We start from the raw sequence: 15,183 nt of genomic DNA on the forward strand, positions 1-15,183 counted from the left end.
TGGTGGCTTTCTGCTGCTGGAGGATGAAAATGTGAGTGTGCTGAGCACCAGCAGGATCCCCACCCCTGTCATGAGTTGTCCTTGGGCTCAGCCAGGACCTGGGAGGGGTGGAAATGGGACAGGAAATGGAAATGTCCTGGAAATGGACACGGGGAACCAGCAGGTGGCCAAGGTGGCCACCAGGATCCTGACTGGGATGGACTGGGATCAGCAGTGGGGTGGGCAGCAGGAGCAGGGCAGGGATTGTCCCCCTGTGCTGGGCACTGGGGAGGCTGCACCCCCAATCCTGGGGTCAGTTCTGGGGACCTGAGGAGCAGAAGGAGATTGAGGGGCTGGAGAGTGTCCAGAGAAGGGAATGGAGCTGGGGAAGGGGATGGAGAGCAAGGAGAAGGGATGGAGAGTATGGGGGAGGGTCTGGAGAAGATGGAGAAGGGGTTGGAGAGAAAGGAGAAGGTTTGGAGAGGAAGGAGGAGGGGCTGGAGAGCAAGGAAGAGGGGATGGAGTGAGGAGAAGGGGTTGGAGAGTAAGGAGGTTTAGAGAGTAAGGAGGAGGTTCTATAGAAGATGGAGAAGGGGCTGGAGGGAGAGGAGAAGGTTTGGAGAGCAAGGAGGAGGCCTGGAAAGTAAGGAGAAGGCTTGGAGAGAAAGGAGAAGGGTTTGGAGAAGATGGAGAAGGGTCTGGAGAGCAAGGAGAAGGGGATGGAGAGTGAGGAGGAGGGGATGGAGAAGGAGCTGGAAAAGATAGAGAAAGGTTGGAGAGCAAGGAGAAGGTTCTGGACAAGTTGTGAGGAGCAGCTGAGGACCTGGGGTTGTTGATCCTGGAGCAGAGGAGGCTGAGGGGAGACCTTCTGGCTCTCTGCAACCCCCTGAGAGGAGGTTGGAGCCAGGGGGGGTCGGGCTCTGCTCCCAAGGAACAAGGGATGGGAGAAGAGGAACTTTTGGCACAACTCAAGTTGTGGCAGGGGAGGTTTAGGTTGGAGCTGGGGAAGAATTTCTCCCTGGAAAGGGTTGTCAGGGCCTGGCCCAGGCTGCCCAGGGCAGGGCTGGAGTCCCCATCATCCCTGGAGGGGTTTCAGAGCCTGGGGATGTCGGGATGAGGGAGATGGGGTGGGGATGGGGGACATGGGGTGGGGATGGGGGACATGGGGTGGGGGTGGCCTTAGTTGGGAGTTATTTATCCTAAAGGTCTCTTCCAACCCAAAGGGTGCTGGGATTCTGAAAGCTGGGGAAGGGCGTTTTGGTGCTGGTGACTTTTCCTCTCTTCTCCCCTCCCCAGACACCCAGGGCAGGGCTATGAGGTGGCAGTGACAGCCATCCCCATGGTGGTTCCTGCTGCTGGCAATGAGATGTTGCCACCCAGCACCTTCCCCGTGGGCTGAGCACCCAGCACCAGGCACCTGGATGCAGCCACCAGGCTGGAGGGTGCTGGGGGCTGGGATGGAAAGGCAGAGACATCCCTGAGGGCTGGAAGCAGAGCACGTCCTGGTCCTCAGCTGCCCATGGAGCATCCTCACCCCAGGGACACCTGGATGCTCCTTCTCAGCCTGGAGAAGTGATTCTCATGGATGAAATGGCTCCAGCACTCAAAGGTGGGTGGGTGTCCTCAAGGTGGTGTGGGAGTGGTGGTCCCATCCTGTCTTGGGAGCTCAGATTTGGAGGAGGTGACCCAGTGTGTGCTGTCAAGGGGTGGGCTGGGAGGTCCCTGCCCCCAGCAGAGGGTATTTGGGGTGCAGGGAATGGGATTGGGGTGCTGGGGGGGAAGCTATCCCAAGTAACACCCATTCCATGACCATGAGCAAGGACCAGGTGGATGCCACCTCCTTCCCTGGTTGGAGCCACTTTGTCCCCAAATGACCCCAAACCCCAGAAACTGGCCCCGTGGGAGCTGGTGAGAGCAGGACCCAGCTGACCATCCCTCCACCACATCCCAACCCCCTTCCTGCTCTCTTCCAGCTGCTCACCAGTGAGCCCCAGTCACAGTCATGGGGGGACAGCACCAGGGATGGAGCTCGGATGCAGCTCAAGGACCTTTCAGAGGCTTTTTTGGTGCTGACCCCAGGTTCCTGCCAGCTCCCAAGCAGGAGGGATTCCCCTACAGACCCTCCCAAAGACCAAAAGGTGATCACACCCCCTTGGAAATATTTTCCTGGGAGTGTTTTCCATCCATCATCAGTTGTGATCCACTCCTTTCTCCCTTGCCACGAAGAGGCAGCTTTAGCCTGACACCATTTGATGTATAAATCTGTAAATGTTGTACATAAAAGAACCCCACAGAGCTGGTGGTTTTGTGTCTGCTTGGACATCTCAGCAGCCAGGATGGTGATGGGGACAGAGGGGATAAAGGGGAGGTGGGATGGGGTGGAATCCATCTCAGTGGCAGTGCCATCCCCTGGAGGCAAAGGGTGACAGCAAGGTCAGGGCTGGCAAAGGGATTTTGAGCTGGAAACCTGTAGTAGGAGAGAAGGAGAAACCTTCTCATGCTTTACAACTCCCTGAAAGGAGGCTGGAGCCAAGGGGGTGTTGGGCTTTTGGCCCAAGGAACAAGGGATGGGATTAGAATTGCACCAGGGGAGGTTTAGGTTGAATTTGAGAAGAATTTCTTCACCAAAAGGGTGATTGAGCACTGGCCCAGGGTGGTGGGTGAATCACCAGCCCTGGAGGGCCATGGTTTAGCAGCAGATTTGGTAAAGTTGGGTTAATGTTTGGATTTGGTGAGTTTGGGAGTTCTTTTCCAAGCAGGATGATGCTGTCCCTTGCTGCTGTGTCTTTTCCTCCTGGTTGTGCCACCCCTTGGGACTGTCAAGAGCTGGAGGAAGCAGCAGCTCTTTGGATGTGTGATGGACCAAACCCTTCCCCAGCAGCACTTTCCTCTCCCAACATCCCCCAGGATGGTTGGAAAAGAGCTGAGGATGGAAAGGGATCACTGGAGGTGCCTGGTCCAACCTCCCTGCTCCACTTTGCCCAGTGTCCAAGCCTTGGGTGGATTTCTCCCCACGATGGGGTGGAGCAGAGCAGGGAAAAGCCTCCTGGAGTTGGTGCTTTGAAAGGGAAAGGGAAGGCAGAGAAGCTGCTGTCACCCAATTCCTGACCACAGGAAGCAAGAGGACTCAGGAGCAGGAACAGCTCAAGGCTCTGGGCCCAAGTCCAAGAGCTGCTCTCTTCCAAAACCACTTCCAGTTTTCATCTCCAGGCAGAAAGGAGCTGTGGGATCTTCAGCTGGAGAAGGCACCATCCACAGGATCTGCAGGAGCTGGGATGGATGGGGAATAAACCCACCCCAAGAGGAGGTGGTAAGAGAGGAGTGAAAAAAAGAAAGCATGAAAGGTTTTTTCTTCTTTTTTAATGTAAGAAATTTTTATTTCAGGATGAAAAACGTTCTCTCTCTGTCTCTGATTTGGGACTGAAACCACACCAAGGTGGTTCTTCATTCCTCTCTTTTTCCCTCATGATTTGAAGCTTGGAGAAAGGAAGCAGAGGCTGGGAAAACCCCTCAGTGTTCCCAGAAAATTATTTCATCTGGAAGAGATGAATGAATTCCTCCTTGAGCCCTGTTTTTGTTTTTGTTTCCATTCAAACAGGTTCCAGGAAAAAAGACCCTTTTCTAGGAATAAAGACTTTCTTTGGGTACTTCTTGGCATCACTTCCCTCTTCTTCCAGGAGGATTTCATTGAGGTGACAGGATGGGAAGGGCAGGGACGGCCTGGCAACTCAGGAAGGTGTTTTCCTGGTGACAGAGCTCATGGGGGGAGAATTCCCCCCCAAAAAACCCCACTGTCCTGTCTGATGCAGTTCAGAGTTCATGTTCTGTGTGCTGGTGCAGAGCAGACCATGCTGGGCAGCTCTTGGGCTGGAGAAAAGGTCTCAGACCTTGAGAAGAGCCTGAAGGGTTCTTCTTGGGGTGGGGAGGAGCTGGTGTGAAATCTGCTCCAATATTCACCTGATTTTGGAGCTGGGATGTGAGAAGAAGCTTTGTCCCACACTCAGAATGACTCGAGGGTTCAGAGGAGTTGGAAGGAGGTTTGGTTAGGGATGGATGGGCTCTTCCTGAAGCTCTGGGAAAGAGGTGAGTGGTGTCAGAGAGCCAAAGAGCTGCTGTGTGCAGGAGTGGCAGAGGAAGCCACCTTCATCCCTGCTGCCATTGCTCTGCGGGGGAAAAAGAGAGATGTCAGAGGAGAGAAAAGCTGCAGGAAGGATTCCAACCTTGGCCACAAACCTCTCCCATCCAGGGAAGAGAACAAGGATGAAGCCAAAGCATCTCCTGCCACCTCCCTTGCAGGGAAAGCCCTTATGGGACAGATTTAGAGCTGCTCCTTGGGGGGGTCTTGGATGCTTTGTCCCTTCTTGGTGTTTGTGTTCCCCTTGCTGATGGCTCAGAGCCATCTCCTCTTTCTTTTTGAGCTCCAGCAGATTTACTGGGTGCTTCCCAAACCCTGGAACAGGTTGTCCAGAGAAGCTGGAAGTGTTGAAGTCCAGGTTGGATGGGGCTTGGAAAACCCTGGGGCTGGTGGGAGGTGTCCCTGCCCATGGCAGGGAGGTTGGAATGAGCTGAGCTTTCAGTTCTCTTCCAAGCCAACCCATTCCAGGATTCTATTTCTTGGGGAGGGAGGGAGAAATTCTTTGGGGTGAGGGTGCTGAGCCCCTGGGTACCCAGGTTGCCCCCAGAAGCTGTGGCTGCCCCATCCCTGGCAGTGTCTCAGGTCAGGTTGGATGGGGCTTGGAGCAGCCTGGGCTGGTGGGAGGTGTCCCTGCCCATGCAGGGGGTTGGAACTGGATGAACTTTGAGGTCCCTTCCAACCCAAACATTCTCAGCACTAAGGAACCTTGGCCTTATCCACAGCTCTGGGCAAGGATCAATCCCTGAGCCAGAAAATGGGATCAAACCCAAGGAACTCCAACCCCAGAGAGATGTTCTACAGCCTCACAGAGGCTCCAAGGGGTAAATATGGGATGTGACACAAAGAAAACCCAAAACCCAGCCTGGTCCCACCTTGAGACCACAATTACTCTCTGAAGAGAGATTAAGGCTTGAGTGGATTGCTACAGCAACTGGAATTTTCCTCTTGGGAAGTCACCTGCAGTTAGGAACCAGCCAGGGTTCCTGAAGAGCTGCTCTGTGTGAGAGCCAGCAATGGATTGATGGCCCCAAACTGTGCCAGGAGGGGTTTGGATTGGAGATGAGAAGAAATTCCTTCCCCAAAAGGGTGATTAAACACTGGGCCAGGCTGCCCAGGGAGGTGGTGGAGTCCCCATTCCTGGAGGTGTTTAAAAGCCCTGGAGATGTGGTGCTGAGGGCCATGGGTTAGTGCTGGACTCAGCAGAGCTGGGTTTATGGTTGGATTCCAGGATTTTAAAGGTCTTTCCCAACCAGAAGGAGTCTGTGATTTGGGACAATCCCATGGAAGCTTCCAGGACAGTCCCAGTGCACAACCACCCCCAAAGCCACCAGCCAGAGGGTGCCTGGTAAAGGCTCCTGCTTCTAAAGAGAATCTCCAAGGCCCATGGGTGGGACATACATGAGCCAAAGGCAGCTTCTTCACCACCAGGCTGGACTTGGCCTCCAGAGGTTTCATGCACTGAGGCACAGAACAAGAGGCAGCAGCCCCATCCTTGGCTGCCTCACTCATCAGCTCCACCCGAAGGAAACGCTCCTAAGAAACAGCAAGGAGACAGAAAAAAAAGGGAATAACATCACTCAGAGAGAGCTGAGATACTGGAGGTGATGGTTTTCTTATATTCTTTTAACCCTCTGAGGGGTGAGGTGCAATGTGATGGGTTTGGGGTTTTCTTTAAAGAAAATATAACAACAAAAATCCCTCAAACCAAAAGCCCTGGTGAAAACAGAAATGAAACATGGAGTGAGAGAGTGGTTTGGGTTGGAAGGGACCTTAAAGATCATCAATTCCCACACCCCTGCATGGGCAGGGACACCTCCCACCAGCCCAGGGGGCTCCAAGCCCCATCCAACCTGACCTGAGACACTGCCAGGGATGGGGCAGCCACAGCTTCTGGGGGCAACCTGGGCACCCAGGGGCTCAGCACCCTCACCCCAAAGAATTTCTCCCTCCCTCCCTCCCCAAGAAAGAGAATCCTGGAATGGGTTGGCTTGGAAGAGAACTGAAAGCTCAGCTCATTCCAACCCCCCTGCCATGGGCAGGGACACCTCCCTCCCAGATTGCTCCAAGCCCCATCCAACCTGGCTTTGAACACTGCCAGGGATGGGGCAGAGACTCTTTTCCTGGGCAACCTGGTTCTAAAGCTCAGCACCCTCACCCCAAACAATTTCTCCCTCCCTCCCTCCCTGCCTGCCCAAGATCTCCTCTCCATCTCCCCTCTCCCAGCTGGAAACCCTTCCCCCTCGCAGGGTCCCATCCCTCCAGGCCCTTGTCCCAAGTCCCTCCCCAGCTTTCCTGGAGCCCCTTCAGGCACTGGAAGGTGCTCTAAGGTCTCCCCATTGCAGCCTTCTCTTCTCCAGCCTCAACACCCCCAACTCTCTCAGCCTGGCTCCAGAGCAGAGCTGCTCCAGCCCTCCCAGCAGCTCCAGGGCCTCCTCTGCACTGGCTCCAACAGCTCCGTGTCCTTCTGCTGCTGGGGACCCCAGAGCTGGACACAGCTTTACCCCAGGGGGGGCTCCCCAGAGCAGAGGGTGAGGAGAATCCCCTTCCTTGAAGCAGAATCCAGCAGCAAGAAGACAAGAAGGAAGTGAGGAGGTGGCAACCACTGCAGGCAGAGCAGAGGGACTCAACCTGAGACAAAAAATCTGCACTGGTGGAAGACAAAACCCAAATGCAAATTCCAGGACTCTGGAACAAAAAATTCTGCAAACCTGTAACTTGAAATCAGAGTGTAGAGCAAGGTGACCTCAAAAATAATATGACCTCAGCTATTCTGGTCTCTGTCAGCACAAACCAGGGCACAGTCCATGCTCCCAGGTGGCCAAGGTGGCCACCAGCATCCTGACTGTGCAGGGCTGGGATCAGCAGTGGGGTGGGCAGCAGGAGCAGGGAAGGGATTGTCCCCCTGTGCTGGGCACTGGGGAGGCTGCACCCCCAATCCTGGGGTCAGTTCTGGAGACCTGAGGAGCAGAAGGAGATTGAGGGGCTGGAGAGTGTCCAGAGAAGGGAATGGAGCTGGGGAAGGGGCTGGAGAGCAAGGAGAAGGGATGAAAAGTGAGGAGAAGGGTTTGGAGAAGATGGAGAAGGGGCTGGAAAAGATGGAGAAGGAACTGGAGAGTAAGGAGAAGTCTTATTTTCCAGTAAGTCTGGAAAGTAAGGAGAAGGCTTGGAGAGAAAGGAGAGGGGTTTGGAGAGAAAGGAGAAGGTCTGGAGAGTAAGGAGTAGGTTCTGGAGAAGATGGAGAAGTGGTTGGAGAGGAAGGAGAAGGTCTGGAGAGCAAGAAGAAGGGGATGGAGAGAAAGGAGATGGGATGGAGAGTGAGGAGGAGGCTTGGAGAGAAAGGGGAAGGGGTTGGAGAAAAAGGAGAAGGTTCTATAGAAGATGGAGAAGGGGCTGGAGAAGATGGGGAAGGGTCTGGAGAGCAAGGAGAAGGGGATGGAGATATTCTGAGGGGCTGAAGGAGCTGGAGGTGTTGATCCTGGAGCAGAGGAGGCTGAGGGGAGACCTTGAGGCTCTTTGCAACCCCCTGGAGGTTGGAGCCAGGGGGGCTCAGGCTCTGCTCCTAGGTAATAAAGAAGAGGAAATGGTCTCAAGTTGCCCAGGAGGGATTTAGATTGGAATTAGGAACAACTTCTGCTCCAAAAGGGTTGTCAGGTCCTGGCCCAGGCTGCCCAGGGCAGGGGTGGAGTCCCCATCCCTGGAAGGGTTTCAAAGCCATAGGTTGGCCTTAATGATCTTGAAAGTCTTTTCCAACCCAAGCAATTCTGTGAATCAAGGTATTTTTGGATCAGACTGAACTTTATGACACTTTTTTCCCTGTTCCTACAACACCCCCACCCCAAACACAAGCATCAGAGATGGGACAGTTTTCCAGGCAGTGGGTGCTGCCTCTCTTGGTGGCTTTTCCAACCAGGAGGAGCCCATCCTGCCTGAGATGTCAGGGCTTGAAGAGCTGCCTCAGGACTCCAGACCCTTGGGAGACACCAATTTGTCTGAGCATTTGTCCTCCCCACCTCTCTGGAGCTTCAGGAGCTGCTTCACCTCCCAGGCAGCATCACTGAGTGTCACTGCTCATCCAGGTCATGCTCCTGGGTGTCCTGCTACAAACTGGAGGTAACAGGGCCCAAAATTACCTTGCTTGAGGGGTTTCTCACCTTGGAAAGATTGTACTTACCCCAGCCAGGGCCAAAAGATGCTCCAGGGACTTGGACATCAGCAAATATTTCTTTGCTCGTGTCACTGCCACGTAGAGAAGGTTCCACTCATCCTCAGGGTACCAGGCTAAAGGGGAGGAAAGATCAGGAGTAGCTTTAGAGGAGAAAAATGAACAGCTCTGCCTTCTTCTGATGCTTCAGATTAATACTGGGTAGAACACCCAGTGCTCCTCTGGCACAGCATCAACTTGCAGAGCAAAACTGGGCAGTGCTCTCCTGTATTTGCTCTGCAGCTTTGGACACCACCAGTAGCTCCTGACTCCTTTCACCTTCCAGGAAAAGCCAAGACTCCCCATTCCTTGCAGCTCAGTGCTGTGTGGTTTTCATAGAATCATAGAATTGGCTGGGTTGGAAGGGACCTCAGAGATCATCGAGTCCAACCCTTGATCCACTCCCACTGCAGTTCCCAGCCCATGGCACTCAGTGCCACATCCAGGCTCTTTGGAAAGATCTCCAGACACGGAGAATCCACTACTTCCCTGGGCAGCCCATTCCAATGCCTGATCACCCTCTCCAGAAAGAAATTCTTTCTCATCTCCAACCTAAACCTCCCCTGGCACAACTTGAGACCCTGCCCTCTTGTCTTGCTGAGAGTTGCCTGGGAAAAGAGCCCAACCCCCCCCTGGCTCCAACCTCCTTTCAGGGAGTTGCAGAGAGTGATGAGGTCTCCCCTGAGCCTCCTCTTCTCCAGCCTCAACACCCCCAGCTCCCTCAGCCTCTCCTCAGAGGATCTGTGATCCAGTCCCTTCACCAGCCCAGTTGCCTCCTTTGGACCTGCTCCAGCACCTCAATCTCCTTCCTGAGCTGAGGGGCCCAGAACTGGACACAGGACTCAAGCTGTGGCCTCCCCAGAGCTGAGCACAGGGGCAGAATCCCTTCCCTGGACCTGCTGGCCACGCTGTTCCTGAGCCAGCCCAGGATGCCATTGGCCTTCTTGGCCACCTGGGCACACTGCTGGCTCCTCTTCAGCTTCCTGGCAATCCAGACTCCCAGGTCCCTTTCTGCCTGGCTGCTCTCCAACCACTCTGTCCCCAGAACCCACACCCCCGAAGAGACTGGAGCCTTAATCCAGTTTTCCCACCTCCCAGACACAGAATTAGCATTGGAGGAGTTTCTCAGTCTCCAGGCTGACTCTGCAGGCTCCTCTCTGCTTGCTGGGGAGAGAAAAGCTCTTCCAAAGCATCAGCTGTGGGTGGAACATCAACACTGGAAGGAAAGCAGCATCTTCACAAAGTTGGATCTCTCTCCACTGCTTGATGGCTCCAAGCTCCATTGCAGGAACCTTTCCCTGCCCCTGTCCCACTCTGAGGGAAGTTACAAGATCAATAATCCCTGGGACAGCCAGAGGCACCTGATGGCACTGAGAAACATGGCCTGGGAGGGCAAGCACCAGTAGCTCACATTGCTTCCCCACTTCCAGATCCAGAATGGGCTGGGTTGGAAGCGACCTTCAGGATCATCTCATTCCAAACCCTTTCCATGGGCAGGGACACCTCCCACCAACCCAGGGGGCTCCAAGCCCCATCCAACCTGACCTGAGACACTGCCAGGGATGGGGCAGCCACAGCAATCCTGGGAAATTTATCCCCAGGATAATCTGTGTGAGGGCTGTGCTTGGGTCAGGTTTCTGTCATCTGGGTCCTTTCAGCCCTGTCCCCTTCTGCAGGGTCAGAACCCCCCAAGTGGGTCACTTAAATCAGCTGATGGAAGGACTGAAGTTCTCCCATCTTTGGGCATCCTGATGGACACTGGATGCAAGGAGATCCAAATGCCCCTGGTTTGTGCAGCTCTGAAACACTCCCTGGAACAGCACTTGGGGCTTTTATAGCTCAGCTGGAGATAGACCCCAAAACCACATTTTCATAGAATCATGGAATGGTTTGGGTTGGAAGGGACCTTAAAGCTCATCCAATCCCAACCCCCTGCATGGGCAGGGACACCTCCCACCAGCCCAGGGGGCTCCAAGCCCCATCCAACCTTCAACATTTCCAGGGATGGGGCAGCCACAGCTTCTGGGGGCAACCTGGGCACCCAGGGGCTCAGCACCCTCACCCCAAAGAATTCCTCCCTCCCTCCCCAAGAAATAGAATCCTGGAATGGGTTGGCTTGGAAGAGAACTGAAAGCTCAGCTCATTCCAACCCCCCTGCCATGGGCAGGGACACCTCCCTCCCAGATTGCTCCAAGCCCCATCCAACCTGGCTTTGAACACTGCCAGGGATGGGGCAGAGACTCTTTTCCTGGGCAACCTGGTTCTAAAGCTCAGCACCCTCACCCCAAACTATTTCTCCCTCCCTCCCTCCCTGCCTGCCCAAGATCTCCTCTCCATCTCCCCTCTGCCAGCTGGAAACCCTTCCCCCTCGCAGGGTCCCATCCCTCCAGGCCCTTGTCCCAAGTCCCTCCCCAGCTTTCCTGGAGCCCCTTCAGGCACTGGAAGGTGCTCTAAGGTCTCCCCATTGCAGCCTTCTCTTCTCCAGCCTCAACACCCCCAACTCTCTCAGCCTGGCTCCAGAGCAGAGCTGCTCCAGCCCTCCCAGCAGCTCCAGGGCCTCCTCTGCACTGGCTCCAACAGCTCCGTGTCCTTCTGCTGCTGGGGACCCCAGAGCTGGACACAGCTTTACCCCAGGGGGGTCTCAGCTCATGCTGGGTGCCCCCTCCAGCCATTCCCTTACCAATGTGGAAGTTGTTTCTTCTCTGGAAGTCTCCACCAAGACTTGGTACTTGCACAAAGTCATCTGCAACCAGAACTGTATCAAATTCCATGCCTTTGGCTTGGTGGACAGTTCCTATCAGATAATCTGTAAGCAGATTTCAGGGTGTGGGGAACAAGGAGACAAGAGATCAGTCAGTATTTGGGGCAGTATTTGGGTTTTTGATTTCATGAGGTGCTGAGTTACAATGAAATTGTTTCATTCTGCATTCATTTCACTTCTCCCCAAATAGAAATCAGAACAAAACACCTCTATAGGCAATCCAGGCTGCTGAAGGTAAAGAGGCCTGGTTGTCCTCAGCCCCAGCTCCCAAACACAGAATTTCTTTATTTAATGAATTTTTTGCTCGTTTGCTTTGTCTACTCCCCAACTTTCAGTCAGGAACTGAAGCCACCTTAAGAAAACCTTTGGTGGGAATTCATTGCACTGAACATCACCTGCAGACCCCAGCTGTCCCCCCAAAACTGCTGTTTTTCTTCTTTTTTCCCCTAAAACACCACCCCAGTGCAGCTTTCCTTTGCACAACGAGGTGAATTCAGCCACCAGAGGTGGATGGAAAAAAGTCTGGAATTGATTCCTCTAGCACAGACACAGTTTGGCTTTACCTGCCATGGCTTGTTGGGCCACGTGGCTGCTCTTAATCTTCTGCATCAGCTCAGGGATCCTCTCTTTGTATCTCTCCACTATGGCAATTTTCACCTCCAGGTCCTTGTCATCGATGCGCACGGCGTATTCCTTTAAACCCAGGAATCCATGAGTTTCTTCCCACCTCCTGATGAAGGAGTCATGGATAACGAGGTTTGCTGAAATGGAATTAGCAGACAACATGAGTTGGTGTCAAGAGACACCTCCATTATGGTGTTTTTTTAATGTAAACTGAATTTTGGAGTCTTAAGCAAGCGTGGGGCAGTGGATGGATTTGCTGCTGTGGGATGTGAGGGCTTGGGATGGATCCAGTGTTCAGGAATGGGTGGATTTCACTCAGGATCTTCTCTTTATTTGTGCAAATCACCATCAGTGCTTGATGGTCTCATGAGAGAGGGGAGTTTCACAAAGCAGCAGCACCCTGAGAGGCAGAGGTGGGGTGAAATGAAGGGTACTGGAGGTTATGGGGCTCAGGAGGGAGCAGCTGGCAAAGATTCACTGAGTTCACTCATTTCTGGACTTCCTGATTCCAATTCTGGAGCCTCTGACATAAGAAGGAGATGGAGGTGTGGGAGCCAGTGCAGAGGAGGCCCTGGAGCTGCTGGGAGGGCTGGAGCAGCTCTGCTCTGGAGCCAGGCTGAGAGAGTTGGGGGTGTTGAGGCTGGAGAAGAGAAGGCTGCAATGGGGAGACCTTAGAGCACCTTCCAGTGCCTGAAGGGGCTCCAGGAAAGCTGGGGAGGGACTTGGGACAAGGGCCTGGAGGGATGGGACCCTGCGAGGGGGAAGGGTTTCCAGCTGCAAGAGGGGAGATGGAGAGGAGATCTTGGGCAGGCAGGGAGGGAGGGAGGGAGAACTTGTTTGGGGTGAGGGTGCTGAGCTTTAGAACCAGGTTGCCCAGGAAAAGAGTCTCTGCCCCATCCCTGGCAGTCTTCAAAGCCAGGTTGGATGGGGCTTGGAGCAATCTGGGAGGGAGGTGTCCCTGCCCATGGCAGGGGGGTTGGAATCAGCTGAGCTTTCAGTTCTCTTCCAAGCCAACCCATTCCAGGATTCTGTTTCTTGGGGAGGGAGGGAGGGAGAAATTCTTTGGGGTGAGGGTGCTGAGCCCCTGGTTGCCCAGGTTGCCCCCAGAAGCTGTGGCTGCCCCATCCCTGGCAGTGTCTCAGGTCAGGCTGGATGGGGCTTGGAGCCCCCTGGGCTGGTGGGAGGTGTCCCTGCCCATGGAAGGGCTTTGGAATGAGATGATCCTGAAGATTCCTTTCCAACACAACCCAGTCTGGGATTCTGTTATCTCTAGAAGGGGTCTTAGAAAATTCTGCCCAGCCTTTGGCCCCAGAGATCTTTGGAAACTGAAGGGCAAAGTTCTTGAGCCACCTGAAAAGAATTCCATGGGGTTTGAGAGTGGTTGGAATGGGGGGGTCAGGACAGAGACAGCCCCAGGGCCCTTCCAAGCTGCATTATTCTCTCTTCTTACCCAGATGGCCAGGAGTTTTCCTGGTAGCTCAGCCTGCAAAGAACCAGCACCAACACCTCTATAACCAGTCAGTCCTGGCAGGTCAGCAAGTTCTTGATTTCTCTCTGTGCCCTGGTTATAAAACTTGCTTAATGCTCCCAAGGCATGAGGAGGTTTTCAATGAATTATTTATTTCCTAAGTGATAGCCCCCAGCCTCTAAAAACCATGGGACAGGGGATTCAACACAGCAGGTTTAGAACCAAAACACAACAAAGCAGGAGAAGCCCAAAAGAAATGACAAATTTGAGTCAAAGTAGAAAACACAGGGGGAAAAATCCCAACCTAGGAGTTTACTGGGGTCTTGTACTCAAGTTGAAGCATCACCAGAGGAAAGGTGGAGAGGGCTGCATGCCCCAGGCCCCATAAATTTGGCATTTCTGGTATTAACATCAACCACTGAAGCAGCCAGAACAGCCCAGCCCATGATGCTCCTATTGAAAAATCAGTTGTCAGCAGGTAAATGCCCAAGGAAACAGAAAATAAATGACCCAGAAGCCTTGCAAAAACTCAAAAAATCTGGGAGGCTGAGGCACAGAGGAGCAGGGTGAGGATGTACTCACCTTTCTTCCTTTCTTCTGCAGGTTGACTGAGTTTCCAAATGTCATAAATTCTGCTCAGCCCAAACCGGTCAAGCCCCTAAAATAAAAAATAATGGAGATTAAAAGCCAGGAGCTGAGATGCTGTCTGGAGTTTGGAGCTATGAGAGATGGGTTCCTGAGGTTCAGAGGGAGGGAATACAAGGAAAAGGGGCTGAAGATGCAGAGCTGGTTCCCTAAAATCCCTCAGGCTGCAGCAATGAGAGGCAGCAATGATCCAGCCTGCTCTGAGGACAGAGAGAACAGGACATGGTCTGGATGGCATTATAAGAGCTACAGCAGAACTTTCTGTTCAAAGGATTTGAATATTTTCTACTCAAAGGGAAAAAAAATCATTTCTATAATGTTTTCTCTTTTGCTAAAAGGTTGGTTTTGCTTATTTTTGGTAATTCTGGCTTTTAAAAACCAGCTCCAGGACTGCATCCTCTTACCTGAAGCCATGGACCACCACATGAAGCTCAATTTCCTGAACTATCTGTAAAGGTTTCAACATCAAGGTAAACTGAAACAAAAGGCTTTGCTTCATGGAATCATGGAATCTTGGAATGGTTTGGGTTGGAAGGGACCTCAAAGCTCATCCAGTCCCAACCCCCTGCATGGGCAGGGACACCTCCCACCAGCCCAGGGTGCTCCAAGCCTCATCCAACCTGACCTGAGACACTGCCAGGGATGGGGCAGCCACAGCAATCCTGGGAAATTTATCCCCAGGATAATCTGTGTGAGGGCTGTGCTTGGGTCACCTTTCTGTCATCTGGGTCCTTTCAGCCCTGTCCCCTTCTGCAGGGTCAGAACCCCCCAAGTGGGTCAGTTAAATCAGCTGATGGAAGGACTGAAGTTCTCCCATCTTTGGGCATCCTGATGGACACTGGATGCAAGGAGATCCAAATGCCCCTGGTTTGTGCAGCTCTGAAACACTCCTTGGAACAGCACTTGGGGCTTTTATAGCTCAGCTGGAGATAGACCCCAAAACCATATTGTCATAGAATCATGGAATGGTTTGGGTTGGAAGGGACCTCAAAGCTCATCCAGTCCCAACCCCCTGCATGGGCAGGGACACCTCCCACCAGCCCAGGGTGCTCCAAGCCTCATCCAACCTGACCTAAGACACTGCCAGGGATGGGGCAGCCACAACTTCCTTGGACAACCTGGGCCAGGCTCTCCCCACCCTCAAATTCAAGAATTTCCTCCCCATCTCCAACCTCAATCTCCCCTTTCTCTCCAAGTTTTAACCCATTTCCCTTCTCCTCTCCCTACCCCCCCCGTGTCCAAAGCCCTCCCCCAGCTTTCTTGGAGCCCCTTCAGATATTGGAAGGTTGCTCTAAGCTCACCTGGGAGCCTCCTCTTCTCCAGGCTGAACACCCACAACTTCAGTCATTTTTCTTTTTAGAAAGAATTTT

General features: G+C 53.4%; 1 protein-coding gene and 1 long non-coding RNA gene across 3 annotated transcripts in view; one reads left to right on the top strand and one right to left on the bottom strand.

Moving 5' to 3' along the window:
• The first annotated feature begins 1 nt into the window (after window position 1).
• Window positions 2-2,265, top strand: LOC115600468. The gene is made up of 3 exons (XR_003988992.1): window positions 2-31; window positions 1,276-1,588; window positions 1,953-2,265. It is a non-coding gene; the product is annotated as an uncharacterized LOC115600468 (long non-coding RNA).
• A 1,286-nt stretch (window positions 2,266-3,551) lies between these two features.
• The window catches only part of FBH1 (F-box DNA helicase 1), a 37,749-nt gene continuing 26,117 nt past the window's right edge, over window positions 3,552-15,183 (bottom strand). For both annotated transcript variants that reach the window (XM_030469517.1, XM_030469516.1), the window contains exons 16-21: window positions 13,751-13,826; window positions 11,640-11,837; window positions 10,996-11,121; window positions 8,286-8,392; window positions 5,513-5,647; window positions 3,552-4,142 (exon numbers count right to left, since the gene is read on the bottom strand). In XM_030469517.1, the coding sequence (XP_030325377.1) occupies window positions 4,023-4,142; window positions 5,513-5,647; window positions 8,286-8,392; window positions 10,996-11,121; window positions 11,640-11,837; window positions 13,751-13,826 (762 nt within the window). In that variant the 3' untranslated portion in view covers window positions 3,552-4,022. The remainder of the gene's footprint in view (window positions 4,143-5,512; window positions 5,648-8,285; window positions 8,393-10,995; window positions 11,122-11,639; window positions 11,838-13,750; window positions 13,827-15,183) is intronic.

This window comes from Calypte anna, chromosome 1 (genome assembly GCF_003957555.1).
Source record: "Calypte anna isolate BGI_N300 chromosome 1, bCalAnn1_v1.p, whole genome shotgun sequence".
NCBI lineage: Eukaryota > Metazoa > Chordata > Aves > Apodiformes > Trochilidae > Calypte > Calypte anna.